The following is a 17,776-nucleotide window of genomic DNA, read 5'->3' as shown; positions in this document are numbered from 1 at the left end:
CAGGAACGCTCCAGCACATTCTTAGCTAATAGATAGCTCTATGGTCAGTTTAAGGCATAAACACAATCAGGATGTTCAATTCTGTGTAATAATTAAACATCTGCACCTGTCTTAGTTTTAAATAGTTTCCCCTTCCAGCTCTGACCCGCTTAAGTCAACGAGCCTTCACTAGGACAGGGGGTCATGATCCTATGTTCTGCTCTCCTCACCTCCTTTCCACCCAACAACTGCTCGTTTCTGAATAAGGTCACATTCACAGGTACTGGGGGTTAGGAAAGGGGACTTGGTGGCATGGTGGTTAAAGCGCTTAGCTGATAACCGAAAGGTCAGCGGTTCGAACCCACCAGCGACTCCATGGGAGAAAGACGTGGCAGTCTGCTTCCATAAAGATTGCAGCCTTGGAAACCCTATGGGGCAGCTCTACGAGTCAGAATTGAATCAACTCTACGGCAACAGGTTTGGGGGTTAGGACATCAACATATCTTTTTATGGGATACAAATCAACACATAAAACTCTATATCCCTAGTCCATTCATCCCCTCTCCTGCTCTCTTAGAAACTATATTCTCCTCTCCTCAAACCTCTAACTCCTCCTCCATTCTCACTTTCAACTGATGAATTTGCTTCCTGCTTCCCTGAGAAAATCAAAACACCAGAAAAGAACTTCTCAGGCCCTATCCTAGATCTATTGAATCAAACTCTAGGGTGATGGCTTAGCATTATAACAAGCTTTCCAGATGATTCTAAAGTTTGAGAACCATTACCTTACACAATTGGGGTAACCCCCATTTAGCTTCTACTCTCTGGCCCCTCTTTCAATCTGCTTTAGCCACACTGGTCTTATAGTTCCTTAAACAGTGGGCATACTGTTATTTCTTAAAAAAAAAAAAAAAAAATAGTTTTTTTTTTTTTCTTAAGGAGCTATATATTGTCCTTTCTTCAGTCTAGGTTCTCAACATTAGACACTGAAAGTTAGACATGGACTTAAACAGGAGTTTGTCCTGAAGCTACTGATGGAGTAGGGAGGACCTGGATCAGGGTGACTGGCGGGGGCCCCTAGTGGGGGCTAGACTGAGATAAGGGGAGTCTGGGGCCTGAGTCAGATCCAGAGAGATGTTGACTCAGGTGGCCTGAGCCATAAGAGGCAAACGGAAAATCCAAATTGTGAGTGAGGGAAGAAAGCAAAAGAGGGAGGAAAGCAGCTGTCCTGCTGGGCACAATAAGAAAACTGGGAAAATTAATCAAGATCTGGGAATATAAATAACATTTGGTAAAGAACACAAATATGGAACTATAGAAGGTGAGGTGAGTCCTACAGTGAGATACCCTGCTACTCTAACACATCCCCTGAACTTTGGCTTGCCTCCCCCTCCTGTCCCATGGAGCTGCCACAACAGTCAGCCCTCACTGGGGAATCCTGACAGGCTGGGAGGGACTGTCAGGGCATTTTATTCTGGTTGCCTGGCAGTCAGCTCCACACACCAGTCTCACATCACTCCCAAAGTGAGTCTCTCTAGCAGGCCATGTGTCTTGGATATCTAGTGCCGCTATAATAGAAATACCACAAATGGATGGCTTTAACAAAGAGTTTATTCTCTCTCAGTCCAGTAGGCTACAAGTCCCAATTCAGGGTGCTGGCTCCAGGGGAAGGCTTTCTCTCTCTGTGGGCTCTGGAGGAACGTCCTTGTGATACATCAGTCTTCCCTTAGTCTGAGAGCACCTCACCGCAGGAACCTCTTGGTGGTATGAGGTGCCCATGTCTCTTTGCTCGCTTCTCTCTTTTATATCTCAGAAGAGATTGGCTCAAGACACTACCTAATCTTGTAGATCTCATCAATATAACTACCACTAATCCATCTCATTACATCATAGTGATAGGACTTATAACACGCAGGGAAATCACATCAGATGACAAAATGGCAGACGATCATATAATACTGGGAATCACGACCTAGCCAAGTTGAGAGATATTTTGGCAGGGGCACAATTCAATCCATGACACTGTAAACCCTCTGCTTTCTTGAAATCCATGCCATGCAGCCTCTCCTTCCCTTTGTCTACAGATTCCCTGGCCCCTCCCTCAAGACACTGGCACCTGTTCTACTGCCAACTCCTGCCATCATCCTGGAGAACACCAAAGTCTATGCAGACAACCCCTCCCCCCAATACCTGACCCCTCAGCCATCTTACCTTTCATGCCTCTCAGTCACTCACTCTCATGGCCACACCGCAGACTTCGCCATCACCTGGAGTTGATCTCCTTCCAAAATCAGTAATTCAAGCGTTCCAATTTCTAACCACAGCCTCCTATCCTCCCAGGTCATTTGTTCAATTACTCCCAGTGCAACAACATACTCCTGTCTTCGCTTTCCTACCTGTTCTACAAAATGCCATGGTCCACCAGCACAGTTACTTTCTTGCTAGCTAATGGTCTGAAACTCCTTTACTCTTCTCTTTCATCCCAACTCTGGATGATCCCTTCCTCAGGTACACTTAGATTCCTGAGAAGGTAGAGAAAACCACACCAATGAGCTGATTAGTACTATAAATCACAAACAATACTGCTATGAATTTAAGCAGACCCTCAACATTGCTCAGCAATCCTCACTGCACTGCAATCTGACTTCTCCCTCAACTTAACCTTTCAGCAGCATCTGAAGGCTGATAACCTCCCCATTTTTCCAATGGAAAAATATCCTCCTCTATCTCTGGCCCCACCTTCTAATCTTCCTTCCCTTTTACAGGTTCATTTTCCATCCATTAAATGCTCCTCAGAGTTCTATTCTCAGCCAATATGTCTTCTCATTATCTTACCCTGGATATCTCATCTACTTCTATGACTTTAATTACCACCATTAGGTTGCCAAATCCCAAATCCCTACCACAGATCTCTCCTGGGATTTGTATGTCCTTCTTAACAAATGAGTATCTAAAGGCATCTAAATTCCAACGCTTTTAATGGCACCACCAGCCCATCTAATTGCTTAAACCAGAAACCTGGAACTTAGTTCAGACTTCCTTTTCTCACCCACCTCCAACCTCCCACCAGTTCTGGCTCTTAACCTACTCCTGTCAGCCCACTTCCTCCACTGCCACTAGTCCACAGTGCCCTCATCTTGTGCCCTGGGTTCCTGCAACACCTCTGCTTCCATCAATCCCACTCAACTAGACCCTGTCATTCCTTACCGCCCCCCTTAGGTGAACAAGTGCATAAGCTCTGGGAATACAATAAATACAGCTTGAGAAGCTCACGGTCTAATGCACAAAGCAACCACAACCCAGTATTTAAATACTGAAGGTACACTCTTCACACAGTGCTTTGAGAGCTCATTTGAAGAAATCAATGCTTTGGAAATGAGTGTGTAGGAAACAATTAGGCTGTTTTGAAGGGTGAGCAAAACTTTACCATTCAGAAAATACAGGTGACCCTCATTATTCATGAAGTTCATATTTGTGAAATTGTTGTTGTGTGCTGCTGTCACGTTTGACTCATAGTGACTCTACAAGACTACAGGACACAGTACAACTGCTCCCAGAGGTTTTCCTAGGCTGAAATCTTTATAGGAGCAGATCACCAGGTATTTTCTCCTGCAGAGCGGCTGGTGGATTCAAACTGCCGACCTTTAGGTTAGCAGCTGAGTGCTTTACCATGTGCCACCAGGGTTCCTTAATTTGCCCACTTGCTAAAATTTATTTTTAATCCCAGAATCAGTACTCATGGTACTTTCAATGTCATTCACAGACATGCACAGAATGATAAAAAATTTGAGTTTCCCGACGCACAAGTTTTCAGCTGAGGTCGGACAAGGTGACACTCTGCCTTCTTATTTCAGTTCTCATAATGTAAACAATTACATCCTTTTGTGATCTATTTAGTGCCATGTTTTTTGCATTTTTGTGCTTTTTGTTGGTGGTTTCGCTCCTTAAAATGGCCCCTAAGTGCAGTGAAGTGCTGGCTCGTGTTCCTAAGCACAAGAAGGCTATGATGTGCCTTACGGAGAAAATATGTGTTTTAGGTGAACTTTGTTCAGGCATGAGTTACAGTGCTGTTGGCCGTGAGTTCAATGTTAATGAATCAACAATACATATTTAAATAAGGTATCTTGCGGTTTTTTCAACAGAAACACATATAAAACCAGGTTATGTTTTATGTAACAAAAATGTTGTGACTAGAGGCTTGCAGGAACCTAACCCCTGTATCTCCCCTAGGAGCAATGGTTCAGTATTCAATAATTCGGTGTTCACAGTGACTTTACAGAACATAACTATTGTGAATAACGAGAACTGGCTGTATTTCAGCAAGTAGCACATGCAAAGGCACGGTGCACTGTCTGTCGCATGATTCCCAGCCCAGCCCCCAGGCATGCCTCTGGCCTACAGTCTGTCCCCAAAACTCTGTCCCTTTACTGGAGGCATACGCTGGCTCAGAGTCCTGGAAACTATGTCTTCCCAGTAGCCACTCTCAGTTCTTGTTTTTGGAGACAGGTAAGAAGAGGCTGCATTTTTACCCAAGCCCATGGCAGATGTGTTCTGAGGGAAGCCGGGGATATATTATCCAATTATCTTACCCCTAAGCACTAGCCTTCCTTGCTGAAAGCTTTCCCAGGATGTGCTACCCTGGGAAGAAATGGACAGACCCTTTCGCCAATGAATAGCCTAATCCCCCCACCCCAAAATTGCATCACCCAGTAATTTATGAACAGAGACTCAGTTCCCTCATAATCCACTTCCAGGGACGGCTCAGAAACCATCGAGAATTTCTAAAGAGTTTATGAAATCAGCCTGTTGAAGAGCTGTCCCAGAACCTTCCTCAGCCAACAAATCCATTTTTTACCCCTCAATCTCCATTCCTGACTAGGGAAAGGTCTTCAGAGAACAAAGCTCACAAGACATGATATCCATAGTTACAGTTTATTGAGCACCTCCTATGTTCCCAGCCCAGGCTATAGATTTCCTCACTTAGCCCATACAACAACCCCATAAAACAGTAGTCCTCACCATTTTCCAAATGAGGAATCTGACATTCAGATATTAAATGACTCCCAGCTCTAAGCAGCAGGCTGGGATTCAAACCCAGGTCTACCTGACTCTGTAATCTGTGCTCAGCCACACACACACGAGAGCCCCACAGGAAAATAGGTGCTGGGAGTGGTTTAGTCTATATGGCTCCCAAGTTGGAGATGACATAAGCAGAGAGAGATGAACCACTAGACATGTACAGTGCAGGGAACATCTAATCAATCTTGGCCCACCTCACAGCTGTGGAGACAGCTTGCCTCTACCTGGAAGCCAAGATTGATGTGTTCAGCCAGGATATTGGTGGGCTACCAGGTGCCCCAGAGACAAGAAGCAACACCTGTCACAGCCTTGAAGGCCTGGGCAGACCAAAGCTGAAAGAACAGCAGCTGTGAGTGAGCAGAGGCGCTGGTCTGCAGAGAGAAGATCTGAAGAGAGGAGTGGAGACAGCAAGAAAAAGTCCATGTGGCCCCTGAGATGGAAAAAGAAAACTAAACCCAGAGATGCCCTGAATTCCAAACCATGTAGTTTCCACGACGCCTAAAGGGATCCATGATTCCTGGACATCCCTGTAGTCTCGGGATAAACCCCTTAGTCTTTAGCTAGTCTGAGTGACTTCATGCTTCTTGCAACCGAGGAAGCCTCCGTTAGATCAGGGGCCGAGCCAGGGCCTTCATCACATTTTGTTCTTTGGATGGGGCAGGGTGACATCAGGTCCTAGCTCACAGCCTGGCTGGCTACAGTTTTCAGGGTTCTGAGCCAGGAGTTTGAACCCTGCCTCCCCTTTCAAGGGAGGTCCAGCAGTCACCTGCGCTTGTAGAGACATGGCTGAAGCTTTAGGCCTGAGAGTTCAGCCTTTGGCCCCACCAGAGGGGGTCCAGTCTTCTGGAAGTCGAACAAGAAGAAGTGGCTGTTGGTCAGGTCCTAGGGGCAGAAAAGATCCAGTAAGTTCTAAATCCTCATCCTAGCTGCTCAAAATACCTCCTTCCATCTCCCGCCCCTGTTCAGAAAGCTTCCCAGGGCTACCCCATGAGTTGTGCCTTCAGAGAGCAAATGTCTGTTCTTGTGCTTATGGCCTCCTTCCTGTACACCACTCCCCTGGAAAGGGCTGCACATAAAACAAAAATAGACTTTCTAGGGCACTTACCTTGGAGATGACCTTGAAGCCCAACTTGGTCACAGCCCCCAGAAAGGCCCGAACATCTTGAAAGCGGCTGCTGACCTCAGCCACTTTCAGAAGACCCCTGAGAGGGATGGAGAGTTCTGTGTAAATGCAGACACGCGCATGCACACACATATATGCATCTGTGTCCACGGGGTTCCTACCCTGGCTTCAGCACTCGATTTGCCTCCTCCAGGAAGTCCCTGATGTTAGTTCCCATCAGTGACAGGCAGAACACAGCCACATCCACAGACTCATCCTCCAGGGGCACCTGTGGAGAGGGACTGCTGTATGAAGCATGCAGCTGGGCAAATGGGGGCAGGCACACAGTGTGGGGAGGAGAAGAAAGCCAGCACTGGGTGCTAGGGTTGGGCACCTGGGCGGGGGGTTAGGAGGAGGAGGGCTTTAAAGAGATGAGCACATGGACCTAGAGCACAGTCCAAATACACAGATGAGTTTACCTGGGCCATGTCACACACAGTGACCCTGGGGTCCAGAGAGGCCAAGTCAAAGCAATGCACAGGGTTCCGGATACTCGAAGCCAAGCGACAGTCCCCACAGCCGAAGTCAGCCACCACGAGAGACACAGGCCTGGGAACGGAAGGGAAGGGTCGCTCACTGGCCTGGTCAGAGCCCATGATAACTGACCCATTATCACTTCTTACAGTGCCCACCCCCATTCACCTCTGGCGAAGATCCCTGATGATGCGGTCCACAGGCTGCAGGGGCCACTTATTGACTTGGCTCTGGAAGCCACGGTGGTAGATGAGAAAGGCCTCCGGGTCTTCCTGGAAGAGGCGCTGTGCAGCACTGCTGGGCCCTGAGTATAGCTGTTCGTTGAGGTAGCGAAATCGGGCGCCATCCAGCCTCTGTACCATGCGGGCTCGCAGAGCTCCCGCCCGAGCCTCGTAGCTGTCTGGCCTGGGAGGAGGAGGCACCTCTGCCTCCTCTGTGGGAGCCAGGGCCAGAGCCTGGGTTGGCGGTTGAGGTGGCCGAAACTTGTTCTTGTGTCTCCGCTTATTCTTCTGTCGGTTCCGCCACTGCTTACGGCTCAAGGTATGGGGTAACTGAGGGGAAGCAGACCCAAGGCTTGGCTTGTGTGGGTCATCTGCAGCACTACCCTTCTGGACTTTGGAACCTGCAGGTAGGGCAATGGGAAGTGTATTTGAGGCAAGATCCTCTGCAAGCAGACACTTGGCAAGTCACATTGGCCATATGCCTGTCTTTTTTTTTTTTTTAATGTGGTGAAAGTATACACAACAAAACACTCACCAATTCAACAGTTTCTTCATGTACAATCCAGCAACACTGATTACATTCTTCGTGTTGTACAACCATTGTCACTATCCTTTCCTGAATTATTGCACCACTATTAACATAAACTCAATATCCCCTGATATGCCTGCCCTTGAGACAGAGACTGTGGCCTGGATGAAAGTACTTCTTATTGGCTAACCCCAGTCCTAATGGTGACAGGTAGCCTCTGTCACACGTAGGATCAGCTGATCTTCCCTGCCCTCCCCTGCCCCCCATATATATATGTACATATCCAAGAGTACCTGTTTGGTCAACACTATCCAGGTGCTGGGCTCTGCTTGAAGGAGCCTGTTTCTGGCATTTCCTCTTTCTTTTCTCCTCTTCAACAGACTCACTGCCAAGAAGAGCCCGTTTGCAGCTTTTCTTCTTTCTTTCCACTTCCTCATCCTCAGAGTCACTCCCAGACCTGGTCTGTTTTTGATGTTTGTTCTTCCTTTTCTCCTTTACTTCAGCAGAGGCACTAGCAAACAAGGCCTTTTTGGGGCGTTTCTTCTTCCTTTCTATCTCCTCCTCTTCAGAGTCACTTTCAGGTAGGCTGGGGGGTTGCTGGGGAAGAGATGCAGCCTCCAGGGCCCGTAAGGTGGCCAAGAGCTTGCGGTGCTTGGAGCCCTTGGGGTAAGCAAGGTATGAGAGTGGGGTGAGGAGGATAGATGAGTTCTGGAGTGTAAGAAGGGAGAGATGGGAGCCTGATTCAGGCACTGGCAGAGATATCTGGATTCTTCCCAGTCATCTTAGCTAAGTTGGGAAGCCTGCAAGACCCTGAAGAATGTTCATTTCCTAGTCCCAAACCTTGGGAGGTGGAGAGTGGAGAAACCACCCACTCCTCCTTCTTCAATGTGCAGATGAGGCAATGGAAATTCCCTAGATGAATGTGCTCAGGCCACAAGCAACAGGGCCTAAGGCCAGAGACCAGGAGTTCCAACTCTCAATTTCAGGCTTTTGTCCCCAGCTGATGATACCACTCTATAATAAGTAGGGAGCCACAGAAGGTTTCTGAGCACAAGAGTGACAGGATCAGATGTGCGAATTAAAGATGCCTCTAACTGCAGTGTCAAGAGAAAACCTACAAAGAGACCAGTGAGAAGGTTGTTCCAAGTGTACAGGCAAGAGAACAGTGATCTGGATTGTGGCAATGAGCTGAGGAGATGAAAAGGGAATAAGCAGATGTCAGTCATGCAGATTTCATATTAGAAGCACACTGAAGCGTACAGGAAGTAAGAGGGTGAGAAAGTACAGCAGCCGGCACATATGCAGAGGCTCAAAGGTGGAGGCCTTAGTGGGGGAGGCTGATTCTGGGTTGAAGTCCTGCTGGGTGGTCCCAGACCAGGCACTTACCTTGGAGGTTCTTAGTTCCCACCCATACCCCCTTTAATCATAATACTCATAGCCCTGTGTCACACACTCTTGCTCTCTCCAACCCATTCTCCACACACTGTAACCAGTGATGTTTTCAAAATGCAAATCTGAACAAATCGCTCCCCTGTTACAAATACTTCATTGGCTTCTCTCTGCACTTAAAATATACAAAACTTCCACCTCTCCAACTTAAACATCATCCCCTCTCACTTACTCTCTGTGCTCCAACCACACGGATCATTTTGGTGGGCCCTAACAGGTCATAAGCTCTTGCCCCACGACCTCTGCACGTGCTCCCCTCCACCCCCCCGGTCTAAGAAACCCTTTTTGCTTAAATTTCTGTTCATCACTTAGCTCAAATATCATTTTCTCTTAAATGTTTTCGGATCTTCAATCAGAACTCGCCTCAAACGGTGCCGCTGGGCCCACCTACCCACCCAATACACACTTGGTGTGCCCCTGGCGCTGGGATTTCCCTAATGCTTTGGCGCCCCAAAACAGGTCCCAGTGCCCCTGCGTGGCCACTCACCTTGATACGCACGGCTGCCGCGGGCCGGGGCCCTGCGGCGACGGGCCCGAAGGCCGTGGCTCCTAGGGCCTCCTCGGTCCACTCGGGCTCCTCGAACATGAGGGCCAGGAGGGCAGAGTCGCGGTGCCCGGCGTCCCTCCACGTGCGATAGCGTCTCCCGGAGTCAAAGTGCCTACACCAGCCGGGCAGAAGCTGGGAACCAAAGAGTGAAAGCCAGGGGCAGCTAGAGCGGCCGGCGCAGCGCCGAAAACCATCGAGTTTCGACACTAGCGAGCTAGAAGGGCAAGGGAGGGGCGGGAAGTGAGGGAGGCCCGCGCCGGCCCGCTAAGGCCAGGGGCGGGGCGGGGCCGGGTGGCGGGCGCGGCCGGACGGGAGTTCCCCGGAGAAGGCGCCTCGACCCCGAGTCCCGGTGAGTGCGGGGCTACCCGCGCCCCTCCCCAACACTCAGGCCCACCAGCCCGTGACCCCTCACTCCGTCTGAATTCCCAGGAGGGAATGGGGGCCATACGCGGGGATCCCCTCCTACCGGGTGTACGGTGCCCGGACCTCCCCACTCCTGCCCCCGCCCCCAGCTCTGTTCGCGGGTGGTGTCTCCGTGCCTGCCCTCCGATATCCCTTCAGCAGACACCAGCGCCTATCTCCTTCCCCTCCCGGACTTGCCTTTCCCTCATGCCCAGTGGACACACTCGGGGATCATCCCATGGCACTAAATTCCCATTCCTGACCCCTACAAGCCGGGGACGCAGCGCCCAGACGCCCGCCCCCAACAGAAACACTTCTGTCTTGTAGAGGACAAAGGTTGGGGCTCACCCCTCTCCCCTGGGTCACTCCGTAGTCCCCAGGCTTACCCGATCTAGGGCACTCAGCGCCGGGACGCTGCTATGGACGACATTTTCACTCAGTGCCGTGAAGGCAACGCGGTTGCGGTGCGCCTGTGGCTGGACAACACGGAGAACGACCTCAACCAGGGGTGAGCTCAGGCGGCTGGTGGGGAGAGGATGGCCAGAGTCTTACCCTTCTCCCCGACGTGGGGTGCTCATGTCTGGCGGAGGTGGCCAACTTTTCCATCCAGTGTGATCAGTGTTAAGCACAGCTTGTGGAGGGCAGAGGTTCTCCACGGAAGCAGTGTTCGAACAACTGAATGAGTTTCACAGCCAGAGGCCGCAGAGAGCATTCCAGCCTCAGTGAACTACATGGGCGAAGGCAGGGAGGCAAGACACAAAGCTGAGAGTTACAAGAAATTTTCTGGAGTTCCATATGGCTGGAGGATAGAATACTGTTTCTGTGGGCTGCAGCGTTGGATACAAGAGGAGAATGATAGGAGATAAGTCTGGAGAGGACTGCAGGGGTCAGCCAGATCGTGTTAAGATATTTAGGGCATGATGAGGTCTTTAAGAGCAAACCCTTAAAGCTGTGTAGTAATATGATGAGATTGCCCATTTGTTAAGTATCATCTTGGATGCTTTATGAAGCACAGGCAAGAATCGTATCAGGAAGCTATTCCAGAAGTGACAATGGGTTGGACTAGAATGGGGGCACCTGACAGAAGTGATCTGATTCCAAAAATCTTTAGGGTGAGGAATTGGTGGTGCTTGCTGTGGGAAGTGAGGAAGGTCATAGGTGATAACCAGGGTTCTGGCTTGGACACTTAGTAGATGGTGGTTCCTTTTACTGAGATGGAGAAGACTGAAGGAAAATGATGAGTACCATTTTGCATGTGTTAAGGTGACAAAACAGTAGGTTATTGGTTATGCACATTTTGTGTTCAGGAGAGATCAGAGTTGGAGGCACAGATTTGGGAGATATTAGCGTATAGATAATAAGTGAAGATGTGTGTGAAGGAAAGAGCCTTGGAAGAGTGGAAGACAAGACGGCAGGGGATGAGACGCCTGCAAGGAGACGGAAAAGGAGCAACCAGAGATTGAAGGAGAAAAAGAAAAGTGTGTTAGTAAAGCTCAGAGAATGTTTCAATGAAAGGGGAGTGGTCAACAGTAGTGCAGTGTGACAATAATATAGGCAGCTTTAAAATAACTTTACCTGTTGAATTTGCAATTAGGATATATTTGATGATTTTGGTGAGAGCCATTTCAGAGAAAAAATAAAGTGGACTATATTGGGTTCATTCATTTAAGGAAACGTACTGAACATTTCCTGTGCTGGGCTCGGGAAACCCAGTCAGATCCCTTGATCCCTGCCCTCAAGGTGGCCAACCTGTGGCAGGTTAAAAAATGAATGGGAGGTGTGGAAATAAAGTGAATGTAAACAAGTTCTTTAAAACTGGCTGAGATGGCAGTAGTGATGGCGATTCACAGTGGGGATTATAATTTATTTTTTAAAGTTGGGGGAGTGTAATGTTAAGATTTGAAAGGTAAGGATCACCAGTCATCTTAGTTTAAGCTTCACTGGTTCCCATTAGACTTTATACAATTTCTCCCTCATAATTTGCAGAGTACCCTTGTTCCATTTTTCATATTTCTCAGAGGGTGCTTGATAAAAACAGTAAGCACCATTCCTACTTTCTTGAACAGAGGCTTAGGCATCTAGGAGGACTCTACTGCCAAAAGGTAGAGTGGCATTAGGGAAACTAGAAGGCTTTGGTGCTGGTTTCAGGGGACAGGGTCTGGGGGCCCAACCTGGATATATGCTGGGTATGAGGGGGTGGAGGGACAATTTCCTGCAGGCATCTCTGGGATAGGAAATCCAGAGCCTGAGGTGACGGGCAACTGGACATTGGGGAGAGCCTTTGTGCCCATACTTTTGCCCTCAGGCTGGTCTGCCCTGGGGCCACAGACTGCTGCAGGCTGATAAGTCAGGGCACAAATTAAGGAACTGAGAGGCAAGACTGATAAGCAGGAGGTTGCAATTGCTTCTGGTGGATACCCACCTCCCAGGAAAACTTTTGGCTAGCTGTGTTAGCAGATGAAGGCAAGCTGTAGGAGATCTGTAAATTAGAGGCGGCAGTCCCCACCCCCATCAGCTGCTTGTGTGTCAGGGTGGCTAGACCCCTGACAAGCTCCAGGCCCCACCTAGAGCCCCCGATGGGAAGTGACTGAAACACTAAGGCATCTGGAGGCTGCTAGCCCAGACCTTGGCCCGCCCCCTGCCCCGCCCCTTGGGTTTGCAGCCTGGGACTGGAGGGAATTTCCTTTTATGGCCCCAGCCTGTCAGGCAGGCCCAGCTCCCACCCAATTGCTTTGTTTTGTATACTTCTTTTCCTTTGTAAAATACATGCCCTTAAGGGAAAAAAAAAAAAAAAAGTCAGGTATAGTTTTCCTTCCAAAGCAGCTGTTCTCATTTTCTTCTGTTTTTTATTATACCCAGGATTGCTGAGTAGGGGAATCCCTGTTTTATGTGCTGGTTTGTTATCTGCCTCATCAGTAATAACTTATCAAAACCATTTCTCCTTCTCATGGTAAACCCTTCCAAAATGTCATTTTAATTCCATTCCACTTTTAGGTTTTAATTTCAGTACCAGAACCAAAAAGTAAGTTTGGCTCCCTCTCACATGAGTTGTGGTTTTCCTTCTCCAAAACACCCTGCCACCCCCTCCCCACACTGGCACGAGCTGACACCTGTGTCATTCAGCCCAAGAAGCTTACAGTCTAATAGACAAGACAGCCAAGTAACAAGATTCTTACAGTCCAGTATAACAAGTGCTATAGTAGGGGGATATACGAGATGCAGTAGAAAGCAGGACCAACAGACATTGCAAAAATGGTTTAGGGGAAACCAGATGAAGAGTGCTACCATCTAATGAGATAGGGCGTACGAGCAAAAAAACGATAGATGGTTGGGGGTGGCGTGAAAATAATGAATCATATTATGGACTTGAGTTTAAGCTGCCCCTATGTGCCCCTTGGTTGGGTCTGAAGCTCAGGGCAAGATCTCAACTGGACAGACTTGGGAGTTGTTGGCATGAATGAGAATTGAAATCCCAGAGAGGTAAGGTTTCCCATGGAGAGTATGAAGAGTGACTATCAGTTTCTCCTGTATCGAAGCCTCTGCCCCATCCCGCCTCCAGATCACTGACCATTACCACTTCCTCAAAGGGATGACCATGGCTTCTCCCCTTTGCACTGGGCCTGCCGAGAGGGCCGCTCTGCTGTGGTTGAGATGCTGATCATGCGGGGGGCACGGATCAATGTGATGAATCGTGGCGATGACACCCCACTGCATCTGGCAGCCAGTCATGGACACCGTGATATTGTACAGAAGGTATGTATGAACCCCTCCATCACCCATGCTGCCTCCATACCTTGCAGTCAAACACAAGCACTATAACATAAATAGAAGTATGCGTGCTCTTCTTCCCCCCTCATACCCCAACACCCATCTCTCATTTGGGATTGACTGTGCCTTCTGCCTCTTCTGTCTGGCCATGGGGCGCAGCTGTTGCAGTACAAGGCTGACATCAATGCAGTGAATGAGCATGGGAATGTACCCCTGCACTATGCCTGCTTTTGGGGCCAAGACCAGGTAGCAGAGGTAAGGACTTGGGCCCCAAGCCCTGTGATGGGTGGGAAGCAAAGTCTGAGCCTGAGGGAGAGATCCTGGAATACTCAACCCATCCTGAGTGTTTGACACTTACAGGGTGTGTACTGTATCTGTGAGTTACTACATCTGTGAGGTAGCAGGGGCTCTCATCACAACCACCTTCTCATTCCAGGACCTGGTAGCTAATGGAGCCCTTGTCAGCATCTGTAACAAGTATGGAGAGATGCCTGTAGACAAAGCCAAGGCACCCCTGAGAGAGCTTCTCCGAGGTGCATCCCCTACCTTCCTCCCACTTGTATCTTCTTGTCTTGTCCCTCCCCACCTGTCTCCTCCCTCCATTACCACATCTCAGGCCAAGACTGTCTTTCTTCCCCAGAGCGGGCAGAGAAGATGGGTCAGAATCTCAACCGAATTCCATACAAGGACACATTCTGGAAGGGGACCACCCGCACTCGGCCCCGTGAGTCACTGTTGGAGAAGGAGGGGGTGGCAACAGGGAATAATCCTGGGCTCCTGGAACAGGTTATCAGGAAGTTGGGGACCTGACCTTTCCACACTCTCAGGAAATGGGACCCTGAACAAACACTCTGGCATTGACTTCAAACAGCTCAACTTCCTGGCGAAGCTCAACGAGAATCACTCCGGAGAGGTGACCCCTGCCCTTTGTGTCCCTCCCTCCCCAAACCGTCACAGATTACCTGCTGTGCACCTGCTTTAAGCTTCTCCTTCTCCAGTTAGTGGGCAAGGAAAGCAGTGGCCCTCATTGAACCCTCCTGACTCCCACTTGTCCCTTAGCTATGGAAGGGCCGCTGGCAGGGCAATGACATTGTCGTGAAGATGCTGAAGGTTCGAGACTGGAGTACAAGGAAGAGCAGGGACTTCAACGAGGAGTGTCCCCGGCTCAGGTGGGGCAAAACGTGATAGAGAAGTTGCTGGTTCCAAGGAGCCCTTAATAGCACTGAGAGGGAGATCTTTTTGGCTGGGTCTCAGCCATGAACACTCTCTCCTCCCAGGATTTTCTCACATCCAAATGTGCTGCCGGTGCTAGGGGCTTGCCAATCTCCACCTGCTCCTCACCCTACCCTCATCACACACTGGATGCCATATGGATCCCTCTACAACGTACTACACGAAGGCACCAGTGAGTAGGGATGTGGGTGCCCTTGGTTGGGGTGGGGTAGGGTGGAGCACCAACTTCTCTAAACTGTTTAACTCCTGTCTCTTGTAGACTTCGTTGTGGACCAGAGCCAGGCTGTGAAGTTTGCACTGGACATGGCAAGGGGCATGGCCTTCCTACACACATTAGAGCCCCTCATCCCACGACATGCACTCAATAGCCGTAGTGTAATGGTAAGGTCACAAGTCCACTCCTGGCCCAGGCCCCCAGAGGCCCTTCACCTATCTAGACTAGGACTCACCTCCTTCCACATATCATCTCTTCCTCAGATTGATGAGGACATGACTGCCCGAATAAGCATGGCCGACGTCAAGTTCTCCTTCCAGTGCCCTGGGCGCATGTATGCACCTGCCTGGGTGGCCCCTGAAGGTGGGTGAGGGCCTCATATTGGGAGGTAGAGAAGAGTCACCTCAGTATTGGTGGAAGGGGGCAGAGACAGGACAGGCAGTTGGAACAGACAAGTCCTGTTCCTCCAGCTCTGCAGAAGAAGCCTGAAGACACAAACAGACGCTCAGCAGACATGTGGAGTTTTGCAGTGCTTCTGTGGGAACTGGTGACACGGGAGGTACCCTTTGCTGACCTCTCCAACATGGAGATTGGCATGAAGGTGGGAACACTCGTGCCGGGGGATGGTAGTGGTGGTGGCAGTACTTGCAGTGGGCGTGGGCTCTTCCCACACTTGTTCAATTATACAGTAATCCTGTGCCAAGGTCTGTGAGGCCTCTCCCCACATGACAGACTCAAGTTCTGATGCTCACCTCGTTTTTCCTGTATTTACAGGTGGCACTGGAAGGCCTTCGGCCTACCATCCCACCAGGCATTTCCCCCCATGTATGTAAGCTTATGAAGATATGCATGAATGAAGACCCTGCTAAAAGGCCCAAGTTTGACATGATTGTGCCTATCCTGGAGAAGATGCAGGACAAATAGGGCTGAAAAGTCCCTGCCTAAACTCCAGAGGTATCAGGACACAGTTGGGGGAGTGCACCCCCCCTCCCCCGCAAAGCAGCAGGACTCTGGTTGTCTCCCCTGCCTCCAGTCATGGTACTACCCCAGCCATGGGGCCCATCCCTTGTCCCCATCCCTACCACTGTGGCCCCAAAAGGGGCTGGACTCAAAGCTTTGCCACTTGTCACATGGTGTCTCCCAGCATGGGAGGGATCAGCCCTGCCTGTCACAATAAAGTTTATTACGAAAACAGGCTGGTGTGGGGACATGGGGACAAGTAAGTACATTTAAGTTGGGTGGCTCAGGTGAAGTAGTGCGGCTTCTTCACATTGATGCCATACTCGCTGAGGGCAGGGGTCAAATCCTCCATGGTTAGAGTGTACTTGCGGTCCTGAGGGAAAAGGGAAGAGCACTAGCTGAGCACAGCCTCCCAGATTTCAATCCCACATGGGTGACCCTGAGTAGGTCTTAAACCTCCCCTAGGACTCAGTTTCCCCAGAGCGGTTTCAGAGTAAGTTAAGTCTCCACTGCTGTGGGGTTAATTACTAATTCAGTGAACTTTCCCTCACACCTTGCTCTTGCTTCGGGAGCTGCCAGATGCTGTGCCCTTCATTTTGCAGTGCTGTAGGGCATCGTTGGCAATATCTGAGATGAATTTCTGGGCAGCTAGTGAGATGAGCCGAATTCTAGAGAGAAAAAACTGGTATGAGAAAAAGATGGACAACCTACGCACAAGCACCCAAAACTCTAACTTTCCCAAGTTTACTCACATGCGTGGGTCCGAGGCCTCAAAGCCAGCACGGTTTAGGTAGTAACCAGTCACTGCATCTGGGATCTGATAAATCAATTAGACAACTGTCAGTTTGAGCCCTGAGCCCTGCCGGGCTGGGCTGGAGAAGGATAGAGGAAATGGAGGACAGGCCTGGCTATCAGGAAGCTCACAGTTTGGGTGTGCAAAGGGAATAAATCACCAGGAGGGGAGCAAATAGGACAATGAAAAGCCAAAAGGGGTGGCTGAAGGTTGGTGTGACAGCGGGCCATGTGGCCTTGTTCAGGCGGGAAGCCCACCGTAGGCGTGTAATCCTCCAGCTGCATCAGGAAGTCCACCAAAGGCGTGCTGGACACCACCGGCTTCACATCTCCGTTGGCCGCGCTAGGCAGTACGTAAACCCCGTTAGACATGGCCCCCTCTGGGGGCGCCGCGCCGCCCGCTGACACCGGAGCTGGAGGGGAACCAGTCAACTGAGATACAAAGGTGGGAGGCTCAGAGCCCCAGCTAGCTGTCTTGTACCCTCTGCCCTCGCCCGCCCAAAGCGCCGCCCTCGCCCGTCCCGGTCCTCACCCGCCCCGCGCCGCTCCGCAGGCTCCCCGGCCCGCGCCGCCACGGGTCCCGTGCCCCCAGACACGGCTCCAGCCCCAGGTCCCCCTGCGGTCCCCGCGGGGCTGGCCTTGTTCTCCGCGCCGGTGCTGGCAGGCAGCGCAGCGGGGGCCGAGACCGGAGGCGCGGGGCCCGGGGCCGAGGCGGCGTTGGCCGGCGCCGCCTCGGGGTCCGCGCCGGAGCCGCTGCAGCTCATCGGGCCGGTGGAGGAGGCGGCGAACAGAGCTGCTTCCGCTTCCGCTCACGTAGCACACAGCAAGGATGACGTCACACGCTCCACAATTGGCACCGCCCACGACATTTTTGTTCCGTCACTGCCGCCTCTTCTCGTGGCACTTTGGTTAGTTAGATGAGTATGTCGGACACCAAACTGTTGAGAACTGTGCTGGCTGTCGACAT

General features: G+C 50.4%; 3 protein-coding genes across 5 annotated transcripts; 1 reads left to right on the top strand and 2 right to left on the bottom strand.

The window, feature by feature from the left end:
- Nucleotides 1-4,897: 4,897 nt before the first annotated feature.
- RRP8 (ribosomal RNA processing 8) lies at nt 4,898-9,658 on the bottom strand. Of its 2 annotated transcripts, none has more exons than XM_023550904.2 (7): nt 9,381-9,658; nt 7,738-8,152; nt 6,863-7,316; nt 6,640-6,769; nt 6,343-6,449; nt 6,164-6,260; nt 4,898-5,940 (listed from the first exon to the last, which is right to left on the bottom strand). In XM_023550904.2, exons 1-7 carry the CDS (start codon nt 9,477-9,479, stop codon nt 5,821-5,823), a joined length of 1,422 nt encoding a protein of 473 aa, XP_023406672.2. In that variant the 5' UTR covers nt 9,480-9,658; the 3' UTR covers nt 4,898-5,820. The 2 variants fall into 2 exon arrangements, with proteins under 2 accessions (XP_023406672.2, XP_003412101.3); XM_003412053.4 differs by having other exon boundaries at nt 7,738-8,104; nt 9,381-9,656.
- A 34-nt stretch (nt 9,659-9,692) lies between these two features.
- Nucleotides 9,693-16,252, top strand: ILK (integrin linked kinase). 2 transcript variants are annotated; one of them, XM_064288514.1, is made up of 13 exons: nt 9,693-9,789; nt 10,216-10,350; nt 13,430-13,595; nt 13,770-13,865; nt 14,047-14,143; nt 14,251-14,334; nt 14,438-14,523; nt 14,670-14,779; nt 14,888-15,015; nt 15,103-15,224; nt 15,321-15,420; nt 15,528-15,658; nt 15,832-16,252. In XM_064288514.1, the coding sequence occupies exons 2-13, from the start codon at nt 10,262-10,264 to the stop codon at nt 15,979-15,981; spliced, it is 1,359 nt and encodes a 452-aa protein (XP_064144584.1). In that variant the 5' UTR covers nt 9,693-9,789; nt 10,216-10,261; the 3' UTR covers nt 15,982-16,252. The 2 variants fall into 2 exon arrangements, with proteins under 2 accessions (XP_064144584.1, XP_064144585.1); XM_064288515.1 differs by having other exon boundaries at nt 9,716-9,789; nt 10,170-10,350.
- On the bottom strand, nt 16,220-17,588 carry TAF10 (TATA-box binding protein associated factor 10). The gene is made up of 5 exons (XM_064288516.1): nt 17,342-17,588; nt 17,068-17,222; nt 16,770-16,834; nt 16,571-16,685; nt 16,220-16,390 (listed from the first exon to the last, which is right to left on the bottom strand). The coding sequence occupies exons 1-5, from the start codon at nt 17,571-17,573 to the stop codon at nt 16,301-16,303; spliced, it is 657 nt and encodes a 218-aa protein (XP_064144586.1). The 5' UTR covers nt 17,574-17,588; the 3' UTR covers nt 16,220-16,300.
- Between the last annotated feature and the right edge of the window lie 188 nt (nt 17,589-17,776).

Source organism: Loxodonta africana, chromosome 7 (genome assembly GCF_030014295.1).
Source record: "Loxodonta africana isolate mLoxAfr1 chromosome 7, mLoxAfr1.hap2, whole genome shotgun sequence".
In the NCBI taxonomy this organism is placed as follows: Eukaryota; Metazoa; Chordata; class Mammalia; order Proboscidea; family Elephantidae; genus Loxodonta; species Loxodonta africana.
Note: the sequence above shows the minus strand (reverse complement) of the source record. Positions and strands in the feature narration are given on the sequence as shown.